Raw genomic sequence first — 26,102 nt, forward strand, 5'->3', positions numbered from 1 at the left:
AAAGCTAAAATGTATTTCTACAGCTTTTTCTAATAATGTGGCACTTATGGATTACACGTGCATCGTCTACATGAATATAACAATACTCTATTACAGCAGTCACTTTTAGCTTCGACCACTTCCACATGACAGCAAGAGTGTTTTTGTTTATTTAGAAATAGTAATAATACCTGATGGTAAAATGTTAATCATTAAAACCATAGGATGGAAAATGCTCATAGGCCATCAGATAACATTGCCAAGTTGCCCTGATGAATCAGCAGCTATATTATATGTACTTGGATTGTATTTGTGCTAACCACATCTCCAGCTGTCTTTTCCCAATGTCCGTTAACTCTCCTTCAAAACAGTCTCAAAAGCCGTAAACTTCCCACCACTGATACTGTTGGAGAGAACAACCAAAAAACGGGTTAAAATTTAGGCAAACGTCAAGCAGTAGTATTAGTTGTTAATATAAGTGATGTAGATAAAATGTGTGCTATCTGTGTTGTGCACAGAGCGCTTTTATCTTCTATCAGCGTTCTCGCGATTTCATCTGTAGTAGCGACTCTATGTGATCTATGTGTATTACTTCCCATATCTCAAATCATGCCATGTAACATTGCATCCAAACATTTTACGATAGCAAAAACACATGACTTGCAGCTTGCATGTATTGGGGGAGAATACCGCAGCATTCAGAATCCAGATAAAGTGTATCTTACAAATCATCTTGAGGTAATTGGACTTAGTGTATGTCAGCAATTTTTTGTTGTGTTGCGTCTTGTATGTGTGTCTGTGTGGGTATGTGTGTGTGTTTGTGTTTGAAAGTAAACAGTCTTTAATTTTGTTGCATAGATTGATCATGTCTCCGAGAAGTGGATAAAGTGTCACTCCACTACCACAGCAATCCAGGTACGTTCAGACTCTGTATCACAGTTGAATAATAAAAATAACAACCCACACTGGGTAAGGTAAGCACTAAGAGCATGTACGAGTCTGTCTAAAAAGTATCCGACCTTTGCGCATGCGCATGCGTGAATTTTGTCCCCGCCTTCCAGCGCGTTAGTCATTGCCTGTCGGCCGCTGAGTGAGCTACACAACGTGTTCGCCGGGTTACCGATTCTCTCAAGATGACTGAACGTGTCATAAAGATACTGCATCAAATTTTGTCAAAACATTGGTGATTCTCAATGTGAAACAATTCTTAATATTCAACAGGTGTTTGGAGATGAGATGGGTGTAACACAAATTAAGCAGTGGTTCAACCGATTCAAAAATGGCCGCACTTCAGCGGAGAGTGAACAGCGTTCTAACAGGTCCCAAACTGCTCGGAGTGCAGGTTCTGTTGAGAGGGTGCAAAAAATTTGGTGACGGCAGATCGTCGTTTGACCGTGCGGGAGATTGCCCAAGAGGTTGGAGTGAGTAAAGATTCTGTACATGCAATTTTGCGTGATAATTTGAACATGTACCGAGTCGCTGCGAAATTCGTGCCCAAGTTGTCACCGGAACAAAAAGACTTCTGTTTTGACGTTGCACAGGACCTTCTGGACACCACCAACACTGATCCTCGGTTTCTGAACTCCGTGATAACTGGAGATGAGTCAGTCATGGGTGTTTGGGTGCGACCCAGAAACAAAAAGACATCGTCGCAATGGAAGCATCCAGAGTCTCCAAGGCTGAAGAAAGTGTGGCAGGTGCGAAGCAAAATAAAGGTAATGCTGACTGTCTTCTCTGATTTCTGGGGAATTGTGCATCACGAATACACATTGGAAGGACAATCAGTGACAAAGGAGAACTATTAAGATGTTCTCCGGCGACTCTGTGAAGCAGTTTGGCGCAAAAGGCCAGATATGTGAATGGCGAGGCTGGCAACTGCATCACGACAATGCCCCCACACATTCATCGCACTTGATCCAAAATTTCTTGGCCAAACATGGAATTACAGCCGTTCGCCAACCTCCCTACTATCCAGACATGGCTCCTTGAGACTTCTGGTTGTTTTCAAAATTGAAGACGCCACTGAAAGGATCCCGTTTTGAGAGTAGAGAAGAGATAATGCGGAATACGACGACGGAGCTGAACATCATTCCAAATGAAGACTTCCAGAGGTGTTTCCAGCAGTGAAAGGATCGGTGGGCTAAGTATGTGCAAGCACAAGGGGCCTACTTTGAAGGGGATTAGGGTCCCAAACCCATCAGGGCAAAGTCGGATACTTTTTAAACAGGCCTCGTATACATATCTACTTGTTCATTCAAATACGGTATATGGAAAATGTGTAAAATATGGAAAAAGTGAAAAAACCTAAAAATTGGAATATCTACGGAAAATATGGAAAAACATAGAAAAATATTGAAAAAATAGAAACGTTGTGTAAAATGTGGCAAAACCCGGATACGAAACGGCACTACAGGATATCTTTATTTGTACAGAGGAAAAAATCGAAATTTGTGGCGTAAGCACTAGATCAAAGTGTCTGGAGATCTCTTGGATACTTTCCTAGAAAGATACAAGTTAACACCAAGGAAGAGAACTATTAGAAACACAACACCATATCTTCCCAACCTGACTGAAAGACCTGTGCTAAAGGTTGGGAAAGCTCTCTTATCACTTGAAAACAGAGTAAAGATAAAGTTACTGACATGCACTAAGTCCTCTTACCGCGAGTCGTTTTATTACTGTGATGTGTGGTTTGTAGAGTAGGCCTACTTTTTATTTGGATTCTGAATGCTGTAGTATCCTTTCCCAGAACATGCGAGATGCAAGTCATATGTACTTGGAATCATAAAATTTTTGGATGCAGTGTAAAATGGCATGATTCCATGAACAAAAAGCGATACACATGGATCACATATAGACACTAGATGAAATCATGAGAACGCTGATAGAGGATAAAAGTACTCTGTGCACGACACAGGTAGCACACATTTTAGCTACATGACTTAGATTAACAACTAATTCTATCGCTCAGTGACTGCCTAATTTTTAAGCTGTTTTTCTGGTATCTCCAACAATATCAGTGGTGAGATATTTACTGCTTTTGAGACATATGCTATTGTCTGTTTTGGGCGAAAGTTAACGGACACTGGGAAAAGACAGCCAGAGATGTGGTCAGGACAAATATAATCCAAGTATCATATAATATCGCTACTGATTCATCAGGGCAACCTGGCAACGTTATCTGATGGCCTATTAGCACTTTCCATCGTATGGTTTTAATGATTGACATTTTACAGTCATTCATTATTATTTTTTTAAATAAACAAATACACTCTTGCTATGCATTTTCAACTTCTCGCGGCGTAATGAAAAATCCATTAAATTTCGGGCATGCAGCCGCGCAAATAAAATTTCCTCTACTGATATTTCGGCCGCGTATCGTCCGGCCATCTTCAGAGCGAGTCTTGTGACTCGCTCTGAAGATGGCCGGACGATACGCGGCCGAAATATCACTGGATGAAATTTCATTTGCGCGGCTGCATGCCCGAAATTTAATGGACACTCTTGCTACTATGTGGAACTGGACGAAGCTAAAAGAAGTGTTACATCGGAATATTGTAATAGCTTCTAGTAAACGATACATGCATTATCCATAAGTGTCACATTATTTAAAAAAGCTGTAGAAATACGTTTAAGGTTCTGTCTACACTGCATGATGGTTCGTAAAACTATTACTGTTATGAGTAAACTGTGTTTGACAGCTGGGATCTAATGCAACTATTATCAGTCTGTAATTTTAATTATTTAATATGGAAATCGATCACAAAAACTCGTACTGTTGGTGTACTCACATGAAATAATGTATTCTCAGACGTTTACTACAGAGGATGCATAAGCATGGATTAGGTCCATAGACAAGATTCTCCATGCTATTGTTGTTGTTGTGGTCTTAGTCCTGAGATTGGTTTGATGCAGCTTTCCATGCTACCCTATCCTGTACAAGCTTCTTCATCTCCCAGTACTTACTACAACCTACATCCTTCGGAATCTGTTTAGTATATTCATCTCTTGGTCTCCCTCTACGATTTTTACCCTCCGCTGCCCTCCAATACTAAATTTGTGATCCCTTGATGCCTCAGAACATGCCCTACCAACTGGTCCCTTCTTCTTGTCACGTTGTGCCACAAACTTCTCTTCTCCCCTATTCTATTCAATACCTCCTCATTAGTTATGTGATCTACCCATCTATTCTTCACCATTCTTCTGTAGCACCACATTTCAAAAGCTTCTATTCTCTTCTTGTCTAAACTATTTATCGTCCATGTATCACTTCCATACATGGCTACACTCCATACAAATACTTTCAGAAACGACTTCCTGACACTTAAATCTATACTCGATGTTAACAAATTTATCTTCTTCAGAAACGCTTTTCTTGCCATTGTCAGTCTACATTTTATATCCTCTCTACTTCGACCATCATCAATTATTTTGCTCCCCAAATAGAAAAATTCCATACTACTTTAAGTGTCTCATTTCCTAATTCCCTCAGCATCACCCGACTTAATTCGACTACATTCCATTATCCTCGTTTTGCTTTTGTTGATGTTCATCTTATATCCCCCTTTCAGGACACTATCCATTCCGTTCAACTGCTCTTCCAAGTCCCTTGCTGTTACTGACAGAATAAAAATGTCATCGGCAAACCTCAATGTTTTTATTTCTTCTCCATGGACTTTAATACCTACTCCGAATTTTTCTTTTGTTTCCTTTACTGCTTTCTCAATATACAGATTGAATAACATCGGGGACAGGCTACAACCCTGTCTCACTCCCTTCCCAACCGCTGCTTCCCTTTCATGCCCCTCGACTCTTATAACTGCCATCTGGTTTCTGTACAAATTGTAAATAGCCTTTCGCTCCCTGTATGTTACCCCTGCCACCTTTACAATTTGAAGGAGAGTATTCCAGTCAACATTGTCAAAAGCTTTCTCTAAGTCCACAAATGCTAGAAATGTAGGTTTGCCTTTTCTTAATCTATTTTCGAAAATAAGTCGTAGGGTCAGTATTGCCTCACGTGTTACAACATTTCTGCGGAATCCAAACTGATCTTCCCCGAGGTCGACTTCTACCAGTTTTTCCATTCGTCTGTAAATAATTCGCGTTAGTATTTTGCAGCTGTGACTTATTAAACTGATAGTTCGGTAATTCTCACATATGTCAACACCTGCTTTCTTTGGGATTGGAATTATTATATTCTTCTTGAAGTCTGATGGTATTTCGCCTGTCTCATACATCTTGCTCACCAGATGGTAGAGTTTTGTCAGGACTGGCTCTCCCAAGGCCGTCAGTAGTTCTAAAGGAATGTTGTCTCCTCCCGGGGCCTTGTTTCGACTCAGGTCTTTCAGTGCTTTGTCAAACTCTTCACGCAGTATCGTATCTCCCATTTCATCTTCATCTACATCCTCTTCAATTTCCATAATATTGCCCTCAAATACATCACCCTTGTATAGACCCTCTATGTACTACTTCCATCTTTCTGCTTTCCCTTCTTTGCTTAGAACTGGGTTTCCATCTGAGCTCTTGATATTCATGCAAGTGGTTCTCTTTCCTCCAAAGGTCTCTTTAACTTTCATGTAGGCAGTATCTATCTTACCCCAAGTGAGATAAGCCTCTACATCCTTACATTTGTCCTCTAGCCGCCCCTGCTTAGCAGTTTTGCACTATCTGTCGACCTCATTTTTTAGAAGTTTGTATTCCTTTTTACCTGCTTCATTTACTGCATTTTTATATTTTCTGCTTTCATCAATTAATTTCAATATTTCTTCTGTTACCCAAGGATTTCTACCAGCCCTCGTCTTTTTACCTACTTGATCATCTGCTGCCTTCACTACTTCATCCCTCAGAGCTAGCCATTCTTCTTCTACTGTATTTCTTTCCCCCATTCCTGTCAATTGTTCCCTTATGCGCTCCCTGAAACTCTCTACAGCCTCTGGTTTAGCCAGTTTATCCAGGTCCCATCTCATTAAATTCCCACCTTTTTGCAGTTTCTTCAGTTTTAATCTACAGTTCATAACCAATAGGTTGTGGTCAGAATCCACATCTGCCCCTGGAAATGTCTTACAATTTAAAACCTGGTTCCTAAATCTCTGTCTACCCATTATATAATCTATCTGAAATCTGTCAGTATCTCCATGCTTCTTACATGTATACAACCTTCTTTCATGATTCTTGAACCAAGTGTTAGCTATGATTAATTTATGCTCTGTGCAAAATTCTACCAGACGGCTTCCTCTTTCATTTATTACCCCCAATCCATATTCACCTACTATGTTTCCTTCTCTCCCTTTTCCTACTCTCGAATTCCAGTCACCCATGACTATTAAATTTTCGTCTCCCTTCACTACCTGAATAATTTGTTTTATCTCATCATACATTTCATCAATTTCTTCATCATCTGCAGAGCTAGTTGGCATATAAACTTGTACTACTGTAGTAGGCATGGGCTTCGTGTCTATCTTGGCCACAATAATGCGTTCACTATGGTGTTGTAGTAGCTTACCCGCACTCCTATTTTTTTATTCATTATTAAACCTACTCCTGCATTACCCCTATTTGATTTTGTATTTATAACCCTGTATTCTCCTGCTATTATCTTGTCAAAATACTCATCTTAGTTCTACTTAATACAATATCTAAGTGATCCATACATAATGACGATCCTCTATGCTAGTGTAACTTCCAAAGTTAACATTACCTTATCCTTCCATACAGTCGTTGGTTGGACGGTACTGTTTGTTCAGCTGGTATTCGCATCTCCCATTTTACAGATATTGAAGCTGGTTGATAAATATATGACACCTAATTTTTTTCTCTTAGTACGTGCAGAGTAACATTATGCATATAAAAAACATATGTATGTTGCTTGTCGTCGCTGGATCCACTCCCGCATACAATCCACTTAGCCCTGGGGTATCCAGATCACAGCGCACACAGAGTAACCCAACTGGGTTAGGAGTTTACAACTGGAGTGCAAGTCCAATCACATTTACGAGGTATGAACAGAAGATGATGTGACCGGAAGTGTTGTCATCTTGGTATTTACCCAGAGGTTTTTGCTACTTGGTTATGAACAATCATCATAAAAAAATTGCCGTTGGTAGACGTTCTAATCAAATTGCAATGCTAAAACCCCATTCCAGTGTTTGTCTTACTTGTGTACGAATACTAAGGCAGGTTGACGGTTGATTTGTGTGAAAGTATAAGCACTCAAGGTAATAAGGACTAATAAAACTATGTTCTGTATGTCTATAGTTGTAATTATTTAACGGAGAAATCGGTTACACAAACTACCAAACAGCGATCCAGGTAATTGTACTGTAGAGCATATATCTCGATGGAATTCTGCGTTGCGCATCTGAACGACTGTCTGTTCATGGTAAGCAATTTACATTTCAAAATCAGTATGGGATGCTCATGCATTACAATAATGTAAGTTTAATGGGATATTTGTTAATGGCGGGAGGGAGTGGATGACTGGTTATTCATGTACGTGGAAATCGATTCGTAATCCAAGTTAATGGTGCTGGATGCTTGCTTTAGAACCCGGACTGGAAAACATGTTTATTATTTATGGTTATGCACTCACAATCACGGCTGGCAAAAGCTTCACCTTCCCAGAGGTATTTAGTACTGTTAAGAGAAAGGAAAATTCTAGCGACAGTAAATCTGATAATGCGAAGAATAGCTACACGTACCCGTAATGGAGGAGAGGCCTTACTATCCTGGTGGCAATGATATATATACCTAAAGTAGTCAATTCGTGGAGCAGACTTAAATCATTACTTAGAAAAATTTGTAAGTTGGTTACGTGATCATGACGCCATATCCGATTACGAACCCCAAAATTAGAAAGCGTGTTAACACTAAGGATAAAAATCACGTAACTTGATTGGTTGGTTCATGATGGTTTGTGAACTACATGCTACTGCTCTAATGCTACAACAGATAACATTATATGTCGAATAGTGGCACAGTTCCACCAAACTGATGTGGATATGGTGACATAAAGTACCCATGATTCTCTGTCATGTTCGATCAAATCTATAATTATTTATCGCTTGCAGAAGACATTTAGGAAAATGGTTCGGATTTTCAAACACGTTTTTTTTGGTGTGTTGGTTCAAAAAAAATCGGGGTATAGGATTTGTTTATCACCTTGAATCCTTTACCAGTTTGGGTTAATAGACGTGGTATATTTACTTATCATGCACCTTACCTCAAACATATGCTCCCTTAAAACTATTGCCCCACTGATTTGCGCGTGATGTGTTGTTTTTCCACCGAAGCCTATTTTACTGCAGACCAGAGTTTACATTTGCATATGTGCGAACAGCTATCAGGCTGAACCGTGAAATAGACGGATGCTCGCTAATTCTTCACACACACCACAGGTTCTCCGTTTTTCACTGTTTCTGTTAATACATACAAGATGGTCAGAAGCAGTCGGATAATACTGTAAGGGTTTTGCAGGGTAGGCTGCGCTGAGAAATAATTGTTGCGAAAAAGAGTCGATACGTTACGCTGTTTCCGAATTAATTAGAATTGAAGTTAGCCAATCAGACAATTCCACCTGCATATTCATGTTGCCCTCCAGACACAATAACTCTCAGTTGTTCTTACAGCACAGATGATAGCGTACGAGGCAGCTCAGTCTTTGATTGGGGTTCGATCCTTACTACTGTCCCATGTCCAATTTTTGTATCGCTCTCTTGTTCGGTTTTAGGAAATCAAATGAAGGACACCCATGGCGACACTGTATCTGGTGGACCGCTTGAATCCGTGACCTGACTGGCTAATTTACGCGGCAATTAACTCAGAAACAGCGCAAGGTATCGAATTCTTGCCTTAACAACTGTTTGTCAGTACAACCTACGCTGCAACACCTTTTTAAGCTTTCCAGTGTGTTTCTGACCACCCTGTAGAGTGCATAGAATTTTGTCAAGTAAGCATGACGCCTCTTCTACGTCTGCATTTATACTCCGCAAGCCATCCAACGGTGTGTGGCGGAGGGCACTTTACGTGCCACAGTCATTAACTCCCTTTCCTGTTCCAGTCGCGTATGGTTCGCGGGAAGAACAACTGCCGGAAAGCCTCCATGCGCGCTCGAATCTCTCTAATTTTACATTCGTGATTTTACATAAGTAGGGGGAAGCAATATATTCGATATCTCATCCAGAAACGCACCCTCTCGAAACCTGGACAGCAAGCTACACCGCGATGCAGACCGCCTCTCTTGCAGAGTCTGCCACTTGAGTTTGCTAAACATCTCCGTAACGCTATCACGGTTACCAAATAACCCTGTGACGAAACGCGCCGCTCTTCTTTGGATCTTCTCTATGTCCTCTGTCAACCCGACCTGGTCCGGTTCCCACACTGATGAGCAATACTCAAGTATAGGTCGAACGAGTGTTTTGTTAGCCACCTCCTTTGTTGATGGACTACATTTTCTAAGGACTATCCCACTGAATCTCAACCTGGCACCCGCCTTACCAACAATTAATTTTATATGATCATTCCACTTCAAATCGTTCCGTACGCATACTCCAGATGTTTTACAGAAGTAACTGCTAACAGTGTTTGTTCCGCTATCATATAACCATACAATAAAGGATCCTTCTTTCTACGTATTCTCAATACATTACATTTGTCTACATTGAGGGTCAGTTGCCACTCCCTGAACCAAGTGCCTATCCGCTGCAGATCTTCCTGCATTTCGCTGCAATTTTCTAATGCTGCAACTTCTCTGTATACTACAGCATCATCCGCGAAAAGCCGCATGGAACTTCCGACACTATCTACTAGGTCATTTATGTATATTGTGAAAAGCAATGGTCCCATAATACTCCCCTGTGGTACGCCAGAGGTTACTTTAACGTCTGTAGACGTCTCTCCATTGAGAACAACATGCTGTGTTCTGTTTGCTAAAAACTTTTCAATCCAGCCACACAGCTGGTCTGATATTCCGTAGGCTCTTACTTTGTTTATAAGGCGACAGTGCGGAACTGTATCGAACGCCTTCCGGAAGTCAAGGAAAATGGCATCTACCTGGGAGCCTGTATCTAATATTTTCTGGGTCTCATGAACAAATAAAGCGAGTTGGGTCTCTCACGATCGCTGTTTACGGAATCCATGTTGATTCCTACAGAGTAGATTCTGGGTTTCCAGAAATGACATGATACGCTAGCAAACAACATGTTCTAAAATTCTACAGCAGATCGATGTCAGAGATATAGGCCTATAGTTCTGCGCATATGCTCGACGACCCTTCTTGAAAACTGGAACTACCTGTGCTCTTTTCCAATCATTTGGAACCTTCCGTTCCTCTAGAGACTTGCGGTACACGGCTGTTAGAAGGGGTGGGTGGTGGGGGGGGGGGGGGGTGTCAAGTTCTTTCGAGTACTCTGTGTAGAATCGACAATTAAATTTTTGGAAAACACGTACTCCGCAAACCACCGGTGACTGATGGTGGGCAGCTGGTGACACATGCAAAAGCAGATTGAGGGAAAGAAATGAGTCTATACGCCTTTGTAGGAGCACTTATTTCTCTTATCTTCGTGGCCATGTATGTTTGCAATAGTAGCGTCATTCTGCAATGAGCTAAAGATACCAGTTCTTTGAATTTTAACGTTTTCACGAAACGAGCTGCGTCCAATTTGAGTTCACGAAGGACCTCCATAATACTCGTATGCTGATCGAACCTACCTGTAGCAAATCTACCTGTCACAGCATTACGTGATTCATTTAGAGAAAGCCTTCAACAGTGTTAGTCACTAGTGCCTAAGGAGTATGTTACAGCACTTTTTTTCACATTTCCGAAAGCAACGAATGACTTACTGCTGCCAAATGAGTTCGAAAGTGCAGCCAGAAATGTTACAAACTGCCAAGTAATATAATAACATGAATTTTAAATTACTGAGTGTTAAAAAAACGAACTTCAAGGAAATAACACACATCAAAGCGTTTCCAGTAATCAAAGAGCACTGCCGTGTTTTTTCCCAGGAATTAGAAAGATACGTAGTAAAGAATATTATAGCGTGTGTAATACTGCCCTACTGCAGCACCCTTCGGGCGGCGGCGCCTAATCATGTCCCAGCTTCCAGTGATCGCAAGTGCTGGTGGCGTCTGTACGTACGAGGTGTTCCATGCCTAATGTATTCCCTTAATGGTCACAGAGTGAGCTCTGTGTGTTCCGGCCATTACCTGCTAACGACCGGAGAGTTACGTAGGTGGTTAGAATCCCGTGGCCAACTTGAGAGTGAGTCATTCCGTCGCCAGATAGCTACGATGGTAGGTCGCGCATGCGTGATTAGTCGCAGTTTTTAGCTTGTTTTAATAAAGCATATTTCTCTACGTTCCTATCCAGTGGTGGGAATTCTACAGGGTGTTCGGAAATTCCCATTACAAACTGCTAGGAGTTGTAGAGGTGAGAGAGTACATAATATTTTGAAAAAGAATCCATCTGCCTGAGACGGCTGATGTTTCAAATCAGTACGCAACTACATCTACATGGATACTCTGCAAATCACATTTAAGTGCCTGGCAGAGGGTTCATCGAACCACATTCGCAATTCTCTATTATTCCAATCTCGTATAGCGCGCGGGAAGAATGAACACCTATACCTCCCCGTACGAGCTCTGATTTCCCTTGGTGATCGTTCCTCCCTATGTAAGTCGGCGTCAACAAAATATTTTCGCATTCGGAGGAGAAAGTTGGTGATTGGAATTTCGTGAGAAGATTCCGTCGCAACGAAAAACGCCTTTCTTTTAATGATGTCCATCCCAAATCCTGTATCATTTCTGTGACACACTCTCCCATATTTCGCGCTAATACAAAACGTGTTGCCTTCCTTTGAACTTTTTCGATGTACTCAGTCCTATCTGGTAAGGATCCCACACCGCGCAACAGTATTCTAAAAGAGGACGAACAAGAGTAGTGCAGGCAGTCTCCTTAGTAGGTCTGTCACATTTTCTAAGTGTCCTGCCAATAAAACGCAGTCTTTGGTTAGCCTTCCCCACAACATTTTCTATGTGTTCATTCCAATTTAAATTGTTCTTAATTGTAATACATAGGTATATAGTTGAATTTATGGCTTTTAGATTAGACTGATTTATCGTGTAACCGAAGTTTAACGCGTTCCTTTTAGCACTCATGTGGATGACCTCACACTTTTCGTTATTTAAGGTCAACTGCCACTTTTCGCACCATTCCGATATTTCTTCTAAATCGTTTTGCAGTTTGTTTTGATCTTCTGATGACTTTATTAGTCGATAAACGACAGCGTCATCTGCAAACAACCGAAGACGGCTGTTCAGATTGTCTCTCAAATCGTTTATATAGATATGGAACAGCAAAGGGCCTATAACACTACCTTGGGGAACGCCAGAAATCACTTCTGTTTTACTCGATGACTTTCCGTCAATTGCAACGAACTGTGACCTCTCTGACAGGAAATCACAGATCCAGTCACATAGCTGAAACGATATTCCATAAGCACGCAATTTCACTACGAGCCGCTTGTGTGGCACAGTGTCAAAAGGCTTCCGGGAATCCAGAAATACGGAATCGATCTGAAATCCCTTGTCAATAGCACTCAGCACTTCATGTGAATAAAGAGCTAGTTGTGTTTCACAAGAACGATGTTTTCTAAACCCATGTTGACTGTGTGTCAATAGACCGTTTTCTTCGAAGTAATTCATTACGTTCGAACACAATATATGTTCTAAAATCCTGCTGCATATCGACGTTAACGATATGGGACTGTAATATAGTGGATTACTCCTACCACCTTTTTTGAATATTGGTGGGACCTGTGCAACTTTCCAGTCTTTGGGTACAGATCTTTCGTCGAGCGAACGGTTGTATATGATTGTTAAGTATGGAGCTTATGCATCAGCATACTCCGAAAGGAACCTAATTGGTATACAGTCTGGACCAGAAGACTTGCTACGTGCACAGTCACACTATAGCCGATCTTATCTCCCGAACGGACAGACTTCGGACGACAGTCGGTAAAATTCAAATAAGTTTGTTTTCTTCGGTCAAACCTACAACGTGCTGACATGAGGAAAGTTTCCAACCGATTTCTCATACACAAACAGCAGTTGACCGGTGTTGCCTGTTGAAACGTTGTTGTGATGCCTCGTGTAAGGAGGAGAAATTCGTACCATCACGTTTCCGACTTTGATAAAGGTCGGATTGTAGCCTATCGCGATTGCGGTTTAACGTATCGCGACATTGCTGTTCACGTTGGTCGAGATCCAATGACTGTTAGCAGAATATGGAATCGGTGGGTTCAGGAGGGTAATACGGAACGCCGTGCTGGATCCCAACGGCCTCGCATCACTAGCAGTCGAGATGACAGGCATCTTATCCGCATGGCTCTAACGGATCGTGCATCCACGTCTCGATCCCTGAGTCAACAGATGGGGACGTTTGCAAGACAACAACCATCTGCACGAACAGTTCGACGACGTTTGCAGCAGCATGGACTATCAGCTCGGAGACCATGGCTGCGGTTACCCTTGACGCTGCATCACAGACAGGAGCGCCTGCGATGGTGTACTCAACGACGAACCTGGGTGCAAGAATGGCAAAACGTCATTGTTTCGGATGAATCCAGGTTCTGTTTACAGCATCATAATGGTCGCATCCGTGTTTGGCGACATCGCGGTGAACGCACGTTGGAAGCGTGTATTCAGCATCGCCATACTGGCGTATCACCCGGCGTGATAGTATGGGGTGCCATTGGTTACACGTCTCGGTCATCTCTTGCTCGCATTGACGGCACTTTGAACAGTAGACGTTACATTTCAGATGTGCTACGACCCGTGGCTCTACCCTTCATTCGACCCCTGCGAAACCCTACATTTCAGCAGGATAATGCACGTTGCAGGTCCTGTACGGGCCTTTCTGGATACAGAAAATGTTCGACTGCTGCCCTGGCCAGCACATTCTCCAGATCTCTCACCAACTGAAAACGTCTGGTCTATCGTGGTCGAGCAACTGGCTCGTCATAATACGCCAGTCACTACTCTTGATGAACTGTGGTATCGTGTTGAAGCTGCATGGGCAGCTATACCTGTACACGCCAGCCAAGCTCTGTTTGACGTAATGCCCAGGCGTATTAAGGCCGTTATTACGGCCAGAGGTGGTTGTTCTGGGTACTGATTTCTCAGGATCTATGCACCCAAATTGCGTGAAAATGTAATCACAGGTCAGTTCTAGTATAATATATTTGTTCAATGAATACCCATTTATCATCTGCATTTCTTCTTGGTGTAGCAATTTTAATGGCCAGTAGTGTACATTTCACATGTTCTCTTTACTTCCCCTTCTCATAGTAGAGAAGTACACTAGATTCCATGCAGTGTCGTTTGTACTAGGTTCTTGTCAACACTCCTGTCAGCTGAGGACTATTTACATGTCTGGTTTACGTTAATCTACGTGATTCTTCCTTATACAAATTCATGATTGATTCCATTTAATGAAAATAAATGTAATTGTAATTGTTTACGACGGAACTTATCAGTTAAACAGTCACACTCGCCAAAATCCTTTCCCATAATCGTTTTTGGAGGGAAACTGATCAATTGAATTAGTGAATAAATTATATGAGAAGTTGCACGACACATAGGATTTATGTCAGGGCCATTACAAGATTGCTTTACACACCTTGTGCAGATTCAGTATTAACCGATTTGGGTGTGATTTACATAACATTGTGATTCTGCCCCCCAACATACGTATCTTAGTCCCACAACTACAAACACACGGCTAGTTTCCAATATCACTCCCGATGAAACTGGCTCATACGGCTTGTCACAGCTAATAACATTCATCTGACGAGCATGCTGATTTCTTAGTTACGAAGGAGTTCCTGTCTTCAAGGTTCTCTTGCGGGCAGGCACTACAGCTCTTGAATCCGGGGTATCATTGTTGCCTAGGTTTCCTCAAAGTGCTAAGGAACATTTCTAGAGAATCGCTGTTAAATAGACCCTACTTTTTGTTAGCTCGAAATGAAAACCCATCGACAATAACTGTGGATACACAGTAGTGTAGAACACGTAGTCAACCGAATTGCCTCAAAAGTCTCGTTGCTGAGGAAACCCGTTCCTTGCTCGCGGCATGGCTTTTCCACCTTGTCCAGATACGTAAGGAACTTATGTTCCAGCCAATGAATGCTGTCATCATCTGTATTGAAAAAATGGATCGTGTCAGGACAAAATTTAGCTTTGTTGTAACTGTGAACATGATGGATGCTGAACCATTTCTGAATCATTTTCATGAAATATACAGTCGCTGTGCAGAGTTGGAACAAATGGGCTTTTGGCTGTACGGAATGTGTCTGGGCATATTACAGAGCTGTTATGGTGTAAAAAGTATACCTCTCGCTCGCTTCAAATACTTTTTCTATATATTTTGGGCTTCGTGTTTTAGAGTCAAAAAGTGGACAGGTTTTACGACTTGATTTGTTTGCAGTTCAGAGATTTTTCAAGTGAGAGCCACTTATTTCGTCTTCTCCATCAAAGACGGTCTTCCCCAAAAGCATGTTTCTTATATTTTTAAAATATGGCATTGATCAAACGCAAGAAGTAATTTTCAGCTTTTTTTCTAGATCATCCGGGTGAGTAATCTGTGACTTCTAGTCTTACCACTGGAAAGGCGTCTCGTAATATTTGCATTGGTCTTATGATTGTCAGTAATTAGGCGTTGTATAAGAAATCCGCACTCCTCGATCTCTCTGACAACAAAACCGTCAAATTATGTTGTTCCTTGCCAGCGATTCTTTCGTAACTTCGCATGTATTGAGGCTAGTGTTCTGAGAGCTTTTGTTAAAAGGTGTCGTTTTATGATCAAAGAAAGTATCCAGCTTTCTGTCATATTGTTGTTTCACTGCTGGTCGTCCAATATCAAGGAACAGAATCTTTAAACGTCATTCAAACGTTTAGATTCTAAGATTAATCTCTCTTTTACAAATTTCCTAACTCCTGTTTCGCACGAGTGTCGTCCAAATAGCGGGACAGTGTGCTCGTAGAAGGCAACAGTGAGATATTTTTGTAGCATGTATGTATGCTTTGGGTGATACTGATTTTCACGATATACTACGTTCTATAATACGTTCTGTCCATCTGGGAGAATATATCTTGAAATTTGCTATTTGCACAAGAAATAAGGAATATTTTACATTTGATGGATCTTACTCTGCTGTTTTAATTATATGTGACAAAGCTTTGTGACAATTGCTGTTATAATACACCAACTACTGAGTGGTTTCATTGAGTTTCCTTTCAAGACCTAAAAGTTTAACCCGTGCAATTTATTTTGATCTATTTTCATCACCTTTCCGTCTAGAATGTCACTCTGGATACTGTGTAATGGGAAGAACGGTAATTATTATTATTGCCGTGATACCTCTGCGGGGAGACACATGAAGAAATGGTTTGACCATGGATCTGATAACAGACCTCCTTTCTTGTTTGACTTGTTTGGCTTTATAAAGCTGGATAAAAAAGGGAAAAACCAAGGGAACAACAGCATCCTGCAGTTTCTCAATGTTCAATATATATCGATAGTCAGAAATAAGATCTAGAGTTTACTGTTGCGAAATCTGCTCCAGATATTTCTTTAAGTCATGATTCTCTGGAATCGCACTGGCTGAAAAATTCGTGAAATGAAACTCCCTTCACTTTACCACGTTGGCTCCTTCAAAAAGTAACACAGCATTACATCATTGCAGTTAGTAAACTGAAACCTGTAACGTAACATCACTGTGTTCATGTAAATGCACGGCAAGATCATAAGAAATAACTAATTTGAGCAGATGTGCCAATGATATTGGAAATTTGAGAAGACATGTGAAACACGAAATGTGCATCGGATTTATGCAAGCTTTGTAGTGGTTCCTCATAATAAATTACTGCATTTACATACATCCGTGTAATGGAATAAATCCAACGTAATTTCTTTATGACTACTCAATATGATGTCACAAATATACTCAGAGAAACGAAAAAGCACGATGTTTACTCCATTTGCGCAGTTGATTCTCATGTCTATCCAGCGCGGGTCTACTGCTGCTAACGCCACAGCGGCCAAGATGACAACTCCGAGATGTTCGTATAGTTGTACGAATGCCGAGCGAACTGAGCAGGCTGGGCGAATAGAAGCGATAGTAACATTACGGAGACGCTGAACGAACTCCAGTGGTAAACGCTACGAAAGAACGTTGTGCATTATCAAGTGGGTTATTGTTGATATTCTGTGAGAGTACGGTGTCAAAAAGCGTCGCGCAACATATCACTTCCTCCAGCATACTCCTCGTGAAATGACCAGGACGAGGAAATTCGACAAATTAGACCTAATACAGAGATTTACCTACAATCATTCTTTTCGCGCACGGTTCGCAAATGGAAAAATAGCACCATCAAAATCACGCTCCGCCACACACCGTTAGGCAGCTTGCAGAGCAGATGTAAACTGCATATTTTCACTAGAACTTCTATAAGTAAATCACATTAAAATTTTGGCTAACCAGTCAACTTCATATATTGCTGGCATCATGACGATTGAATAAAAATAAGACTGACTATAAATTGTTGAAACATTTCGTAAGCTCTGTGGACACATCTCTCGGCTTGTTGCCAGTTTGTAACTTTACAAATAAATGTCGCTCTTTTAGGTTGAACGCATGTGTAACTGCAGCGGCGTGTAGTTGTATCATCGCTGGTGCCCGTTTATCACTGCGCGTGCTGGCAATACGACAGCGACGAGCGGCGCGATAGCAGTGCAGTCCGTGACCTCGACAGGTCCCTGTTGTGACGTAATGTTATGCCAGCAGAGCTGCCGCCGACTGTTGACTGGAGCAGTCGCACAGCTGCTAGCCTGCCGATCACCAGCACTCGCTGCCGGCATGTCCAAGACTGTCAGGAAGATCATCAGCACAGCGAAGGCGGCGCCGCCTGTTTCCGCCTACAGGTAAACTGCTCGTCTGCTGACTTGCATGTTATTTAATGCAAGACATAATTGCCTCGGTACTGCATTCCTTACCTAATGGAGTAACATGAATTCTTGAAAGTGTAATTAATAGTCTCTTGCAATTTAATGCCGGGTTTCTCTGCCAATGGACTGTCACCGCATTCATGAAATCAATCAATGAAACAGAAAAATTTGTAAATGTTTGGTGCTAATTTTGATAAGAACTTCAATTGGAAGTCAGATGCTTCAGATCTTCACATATGGTTAAGCCTTTTTCTTTTTTCCACACCATGCTGCCAACAGTTAGGTACAAAACGTGTAAGCCGTGAAAATTTTGTCACGAGTATCAGATTTTGGAGACGAAAATGTCAAAAAGCTAACTATTCACATTTTCATTCAAAAATGTTTTAAGGCATCATATTCGGATATAATTCATAATTCGTCACTGAGGTAAAAAGTATTTTAATTTTGTCGATTGTTGTCAATGTTGTCGCTTGACTGTATTACTTCGTCTAAAAAATAAAACAAACCGCATTCAGTCACCAATTGAGTTGTTTATTTCAGTGCATTTCGATCGCTGGCGGTTCGTGTTCAGGAACTTGAACAGTGAAAAGTTTGCATAAATTTCATGAATTAACGCCACTATTGATCCTGTCAGGGCCGGCCGCGGTGGTCTCGCGGTTCTAGGCGCGCAGTCCGGAACCGTGCGACTGCTACGGTCGCAGGTTCGAATCCTGCCTCGGGCATGGATGTGTGTGATGTCCTTAGGTTAGTTAGGTTTAAGTAGTTCTAAGTTCTAGGGGACTAATGACCACAGCAGTTGAGTCCCATAGTGCTCAGAGCCATTTTTTGATCCTGTCAGGTGTACACAAGTATATTACGTGCTACACTTTGAGTTGTAATGGAGCTACAGTTTTTGCATAGCTGAGATAATGTGTCGTATATTAAAATAAAATAAAGATTAGAAATTGTATAAACAACATAAAAATCTAATTTACAGTAATAATTAATGAATTTGTCACATCTCTCTGTTTCATGAATATCTGAAACAAGCAAAAGTAATACCATTGACAAAAAATTGTGAAGCAGAAAATGTAGAAAGCCACAGACCAATTTCTTCGTTATCTTGTATTTCCAAAACAATAAAAACCATATGGAAAATAGATTAATGAAGTACTGAATAAATACAACCTCTTGTACGATGGACAGTTCGTTTCGGGCCCACAAGAGGTACGCAGCCACCGGAAATACAGAAACTTCCGATTCCACCCGTCTGCTTTGACCCATGAGTCACAAATATGGCGGAAACGACCATACACTAAGACTTCAATATGGCGCCTATGACGTCATTACGTAAACATGACCACAAACACGAAAATACATTGAAACCCCCACCCCCTCCACACACACACACACACACACACACACACACACACACACACACACACACACACACACGTTCCACAAAAAACCTAATGAAACTAACGGGACAAGCGTGAGAAATTGAGTTTGTGGATGGAGACAAAGTAAATATAAACAAATTTAGACACACACCATCATACCAAAACACACAAAACGACGAAAAAAACCGACAACACAAAACTCCCCAAATTCCAATAAACAGAATATCCTCTGGAATCGAACACTTTCCTTGACCTATATAGGTCAACAGAAACTACCGATACCAAACCATAAAACCCAAAACTACAACCACGTCCATAATCATGACTACCTCAAAAAACCAACAAAATTGGAATCGAACACTTCCCTTGACCTGTTATCCTTACGAAATCTCTTCATACAGCCGTCCCTGGTCTGAGACGCCGGAACTTTAGTAAGCCTCATTTCTTTATGACATAGTGAATACTTCATGACTTCATCAAAAAATCCGATTAGTTGAAGAAATTTTATTAGACACAATGCACTGTCCCCCATCATTGCCGACAACCGAAAACTGTTGACCTTGTCATTCATATCCATACCTACCAAAGACATAAAAAAGCAATTTACCAAAATTCACACACGACGACCAGGAAAAAACTACAATAACGTCGAAATGACAAAACTAAAATCGTTAACTCACTGAAAAATATTCTGCTGAAAGCACAGTCCCAATACCACACACGTGCAATGCTATCGCGCAAATGAACCACATAACCAGCGACCGCAACAATACGCCACCTATAAACAAGCCATACACGCAAACTAAACCAGAAACATCATGTAACACACCACCAGAGAGAGTCACCGATCACATCAAAACGACACCTACAAACATGCCACTCTCACAAACTAAATTCCGTGCCATCGTGACGTCACTCACAACAACAGCCTTATGTCATGGGTCAAAGCCGACGGGTGGGATCAGATGCTTCGGTCAACCCCAGCCACTTATAGCACAATTTACTGAAGTTGTACTTGAAGCACTAGACGAGGGCGAGAATGCAATACGCACACAAATGACCACAGGTTTTATTACCCAATTTTCTACACTGAAGAGCCAAAGAAACTGGTATACCCTAATATTATGTAGGGCCCCCGCAAGCATGCAGAAGTGCCGCAACATGACGCGGCATGAACTCACTGTCTGAAATAGTGCTGGAGGGAATTGACACCATGAACCCTGCAGGCTGTCCATAAATCTGTGAGAGTACAAGGGCGTGGAGATCTCTTCTGAACTGCCAGCAAGTTGCAAGGCATCCCAGATATGCTAAATAATGTTCATGTCTGGGGAGTTTAGTGGCCAGTGCCAAGTGTTCAAACTCTCAAATGTGTTCCTGGAGCCACTCTGCAGCAATTTTGGACCTGTGGGGGTGTCACATTGTCCTGCTGGAATTGCCCAAGTACGTCGGAATGCACAATGGACATGAATGGATGCAGGTGATCAGACAGTATGCTTACGTATGTGTCACCTGTCACAGTTGTATCTAGACGTATCAGGGGTCCCATATCACCCATTCGCCCCACACCTTTACAGAGCTTCTGCCAGCTTGAAAAGTCCCCTGCTGACATGCAGGATCTGCGGATTCATAAGGTTGTCTCCATACCTGTACACCCCATCCACTTGATACAATTTGAACTGAGACTCGTCTGACCATGCAATGTGTTTCCAGTCATCAATAGTCCAATGTCAGTGCTGACAGACCAAGGCAACACATAAAGCTTTGTACTGTGCAGTCATTAAGGGTACATACACGAGTGGGCCTTTGGCCCTGAAAGCCCGTATCGATGTTTTGTTGAATGGTTCACATGCTGACACATGTTGATGGCCCAGCACTGAAATCTGCTGCAATCTGCGGAAAGGTTGCACTTTTGTCATGTTGAACAATTTTTTTTTTCTGGCCACAGCAGTGTTGGATACTTGATGTTTTACTGGATTCCTGATATTCAATGTACACTTGTGAAATAGCTGTACAGGAAGATGCCCACTTCATCGCTACCTCAGAGATGCTGTGTCCCATCGCTCATGCACTGACTAAAACACCTCATTCACTCACTCAAATCTTGATAGTGCTATTGTAGCAGCAGTAACTGATCTAACTACTGCATCAGACACTTGTGTTATATAGGCGTTGCTAACTGCAGAGCTGTATTCTGCCTGTTTACGTACCTATGTATTTGAATATGCAGGTCTTTACCAGCTTCTTTGGCACTTCAGCGCGTTACACAAATTAGAATTGCCAGAAATAAGGGGTATGGCAAAGAACTTGTTTAAATTATGCTTGGAAAACTTGGTGCAACGAGTTGAAATCTCGTATTTCTAAAAATAGTAAAACATTTATCACATCCGAAATATATTAATATAGGTTTCCTCCAGGAAAGTGTATTGTGCCCAATCGTCTTCCTTACATACACAACTCAACAAAAGTTTGGAATATAATACAGTTTACTGCAATGAGTTCTTATAATACATCCACTGTGGTTTGTACAATTCCTTATTATCAAAATAAAAATAATTCCTTCTGAAAACAAGGATTTTGGTTAGTTATAAAAATCATTACAAAACAAAGTGGGCTCTCTCCTTAGTGTACATATTACAAAACAGAGAGTGAAAATCTTTCTTACATGACGATGATTATCAGTTTTTAGTAGTGAGTATGTCCTCTATGCACATGGATGCATTCTTCCACTCTGCAAGGTATAGTCTGGATGATACCATCAAGTTTATCTTGGTATATAAGGTCCCACTCCTTAATGGCAGCTTCAGTGAGGTTCTGAAGATCATCAGGTGCATTCAGGCACTGTGCAATGGCCACCTTTAACAGTCCCTATGCATGCTCAGTTGCATTCATGTCTGGAGACTGTGCTGGCCAATGCATTTGGTTGACATTGTATCTTTGAAGATACTGAGACACTGCTAGACTACGGAGTGATCTCGCATTGTCATTTTCAGTATTTCTGGCAGCTGACGTCGGGAACCCGTGAGCAGACAGTTGGAGGAAATGATCCAGCATTGGTGGTTGTCATACAAGGATGACCACTGTGAGGTCTACATTGTCCACATTTCTCATATTTCTCTACTTTCTACACATCTTTGACACACCACTTTGAGTGAAACTGCCGTGAATGACCTGCTGAAAGTAAAGCCACTACACTGGCTATTAAAGTATTTGTATGTTTGTATGTGACATGTTACTGCAGTGCTGAACAGAAACCGAATGAAGCTGTTGTTGATATTGGACTGCTCGTGGTGAGCCGCTTCATCAATGGCATGTTTACATGACTTGGAAATGGCCACAAAGCATGCCAGTAGTAAGTACTGTCCAGTATATGGGCTAATGCATTAATGCTAATGCTGGATAATGCATGAAGTGCCTAGGTCAGCGAACCTCTAGTATTGTAGATTAAATTTCATGATAGTATTCCAAACTTTTGTTGAGCAGTGTATATAAATGATTTCCCACAGTGAAAAATACTATTTGGTAATGAGAGCATCTTAATCCCTACACCACAAAAAGCACAATACATGATCATGGAACCAAACCCATCTATACAGAAAAAACAAGCCAAAAAAAGTGTCTTATACCATAGAATAAAATTTTACGATAGACTGCCACAAGAAATAAAAGCTGTGAATGATCCCCACACCTTCAGCCAAAGGCAAAAAAAAATATACACCAAATAATAGCTGTTGCACTGTAAATGAATATTTAAAATAACTGTAGATGGTAACATAATGTTCATGAACATTGCTCTATGTAATAATTTGTCAAAACAATGTCCTTAATTTTTTTTACCAGACCATATTCAAAGGGAAAACTGTGAGACTGTTTACCACTCTGACAGCAGATGAAAAATCTGAAACATTAAACATCTGTTACTAATCCAACTGCTGTTTCCCTTTAAAAATAATATATATATATATATATATATATATATATATATATATATATATATATATATATATATATATATATATAGACACACACTCCTGGAAATTGAAATAAGAACACCGTGAATTCATTGTCCCAGGAAGGGGAAACTTTATTGACACATTCCTGGGGTCAGATACATCACATGATCACACTGACAGAACCACAGGCACATAGACACAGGCAACAGAGCATGCACAATGTCGGCACTAGTACAGTGTATATCCACCTTTCGCAGCAATGCAGGCTGCTATTCTCCCATGGAGACGATCGTAGAGATGCTGGATGTAGTCCTGTGGAACGGCTTGCCAGGCCATTTCCACCTGGCGCCTCAGTTGGACCAGCGTTCGTGCTGGACGTGCAGACCGCGTGAGACGACGCTTCATCCAGTCCCAAACATGCTCAATGGGGGACAGATCCGGAGATCTTGCTGGCCAGGGTAGTTGACTTACACCTTCTAGAGCACGTTGGGTGGCACGGGATACATGCGGACGTGCATTGTCCTGTTGGAACAGCAAGTTCCCTTGCCGGTCTAGGAATGGTAGAACGATGGGTTCGATGACGGTTTGGATGTACCGTGCACTATTCAGTGTCCCCTCGACGATCACCAGTGGTGTACGGCCAGTGTAGGAGATCGCTCCCCACACCATGATGCCGGGTGTTGGCTCTGTGTGCCTCGGTCGTATGCAGTCCTGATTGTGGCGCTCACCTGCACGGCGCCAAACACGCATACGACCATCATTGGCACCAAGGCAGAAGCGACTCTCATCGCTGAAGACGACACGTCTCCATTCGTCCTTCCATTCACGCCTGTCGCGACACCACTGGAGGCGGGCTGCACGATGTTGGGGCGTGAGCGGAAGACGGCCTAACGGTGTGCGGGACCGTAGCCCAGCTTCATGGAGACGGTTGCGAATGGTCCTCGCCGATACCCCAGGAGCAACAGTGTCCCTAATTTGCTGGGAAGTGGCGGTGCGGTCCCCTACGGCACTGCGTAGGATCCTACGGTCTTGGCGTGCATCCATGCGTCGCTGCGGTCCGGTCCCAGGTCGACGGGCACATGCACCTTCCGCCGACCACTGGTGACAACATCGATGTACTGTGGAGACCTCACGCCCCACGTGTTGAGCAATTCGGCGGTACGTCCACCCGGCCTCCCCCATGCCCACTATATGCCCTCGCTCAAAGTCCGTCAACTGCACATACGGTTCACGTCCACGCTGTCGCGGCATGCTACCAGTGTTAAAGACTGCGATGGAGCTCCGTATGCCACGGCAAACTGGCTGACACTGACGGCGGCGGTGCACAAATGTTGCGCAGCTAGCGCCATTCGACGGCCAACACCGCGGTTCCTGGTGTGTCCGCTGTGCCGTGCGTGTGATCATTGCTTGTACAGCCCTCTCGCAGTGTCCGGAGCAAGTATGGTGGCTCTGACACACCGGTGTCAATGTGTTCTTTTTTCCATTTCCAGGAGTATAGGGAAACATTCCACGTGGGAAAAATATATCTAAAAACAAAGATGATGTGACTTACCAAACGAAAGCGCTGGCACGTCGATAGACACACAAACATACACGCAAAATTCAAGCTTTCGCAACAAACTGTTGCCTCATCAGGAAAGAGGGAAGGAGAGGGAAAGACGAAAGGATGTGGGTTTTAAGGGAGAGGGTAAGGAGTCATTCCAATCCCGGGAGCGGAAAGACTTACCTTAGGGGGAAAAAAGGACGGGTATACAGTCACGCGCGCGCGCGCGCGCGCGCGCACACACACACACACGCACACACACGCACACACACACACACACACACACAGACACTTTTTTTTTTTCAAAACACGTTAAAGGATGGAGAGATTAGGGAAAATTTCGAAAAAACGGCGTGTAAATGTATTAAAAAGAGTGGTTTTGTGGTGGCAGATTATGAAAATGAGGCTAACAATTGTCTGGCGAAGAAATAATGACGTTAAAACCTGTGGGAAGCGGCTAAAAATTATCAGTGATGTGGGAAGAACGGAAATGGAAATAAAGCGAAAGTTATCAGAACTAGACGAAATGGTTGTTTAATAGGTGAAAGGAACTGTTTGTGGACTAGAAACAGTTGAAAGAGGAAAAAAAAAAATTTTTTTTGGTTATGGTTTGGAAGTGGGTGACGTATTGTTGAGTATATATAGGCGGGATAAAATTGTATAGTAGATTACGGTAAAAAGGAGAAAGTGAATACAAAGTGAAAATACTGGCAAAAACAAAAAGATAAAATAAGACGACAGAGAAGATTTCGAAATGCAACAGTGAAAATAACAAACGTAATTGTTGGGTTCAAATTAATGTTATAAATATAATAGAAGGAAACATTCCACGTGGGAAAAAATATATCTAAAAACAAAGATGATGTGACTTACCAAACGAAAGCGCTGGCACGTCGATAGACACACAAACATACACACAAAATTCTAGCTTTCGCAACCAATGGTTGCCTCGTCAGGAAAGAGGGAAGGAGAGGGAAAGACGAAAGGATTTGGGTTTTATGGGAGAGGGTAAGGAGTCATTCCAATCCTGGGAGCGGAAAGACTTACCTTAGGGGGAAAAAGGACGGGTATACACTCGCGCGCACACACACACAAATATCCATCCACACATATACAGACACAAGCAGACATATTTAAAGAAACCCAAACTCTTTGCCTTTAAATATGTCTGCTTGTGTCTGTATATGTGTGGATGGATGTGTGTGTGTGTGAGAGTGTTTACCCCATCCTTTTTTTGCCCCTAAGGTAAG

General features: G+C 42.0%; 1 protein-coding gene across 1 annotated transcript in view; it reads left to right on the forward strand.

The window, feature by feature from the left end:
• Nucleotides 1-17,085: 17,085 nt before the first annotated feature.
• Nucleotides 17,086-26,102, forward strand: part of LOC126251665 (2-iminobutanoate/2-iminopropanoate deaminase-like) — a 56,731-nt gene continuing 47,714 nt past the window's right edge. Inside the window, exons 1-2 of the mRNA XM_049952237.1 lie at nucleotides 17,086-17,187; nucleotides 17,661-17,956. Coding sequence (XP_049808194.1) covers nucleotides 17,805-17,956 — 152 coding nt within the window. The 5' untranslated portion in view covers nucleotides 17,086-17,187; nucleotides 17,661-17,804. The remainder of the gene's footprint in view (nucleotides 17,188-17,660; nucleotides 17,957-26,102) is intronic.

Source organism: Schistocerca nitens, chromosome 4 (genome assembly GCF_023898315.1).
Source record: "Schistocerca nitens isolate TAMUIC-IGC-003100 chromosome 4, iqSchNite1.1, whole genome shotgun sequence".
Classification (NCBI taxonomy): domain Eukaryota; kingdom Metazoa; phylum Arthropoda; class Insecta; order Orthoptera; family Acrididae; genus Schistocerca; species Schistocerca nitens.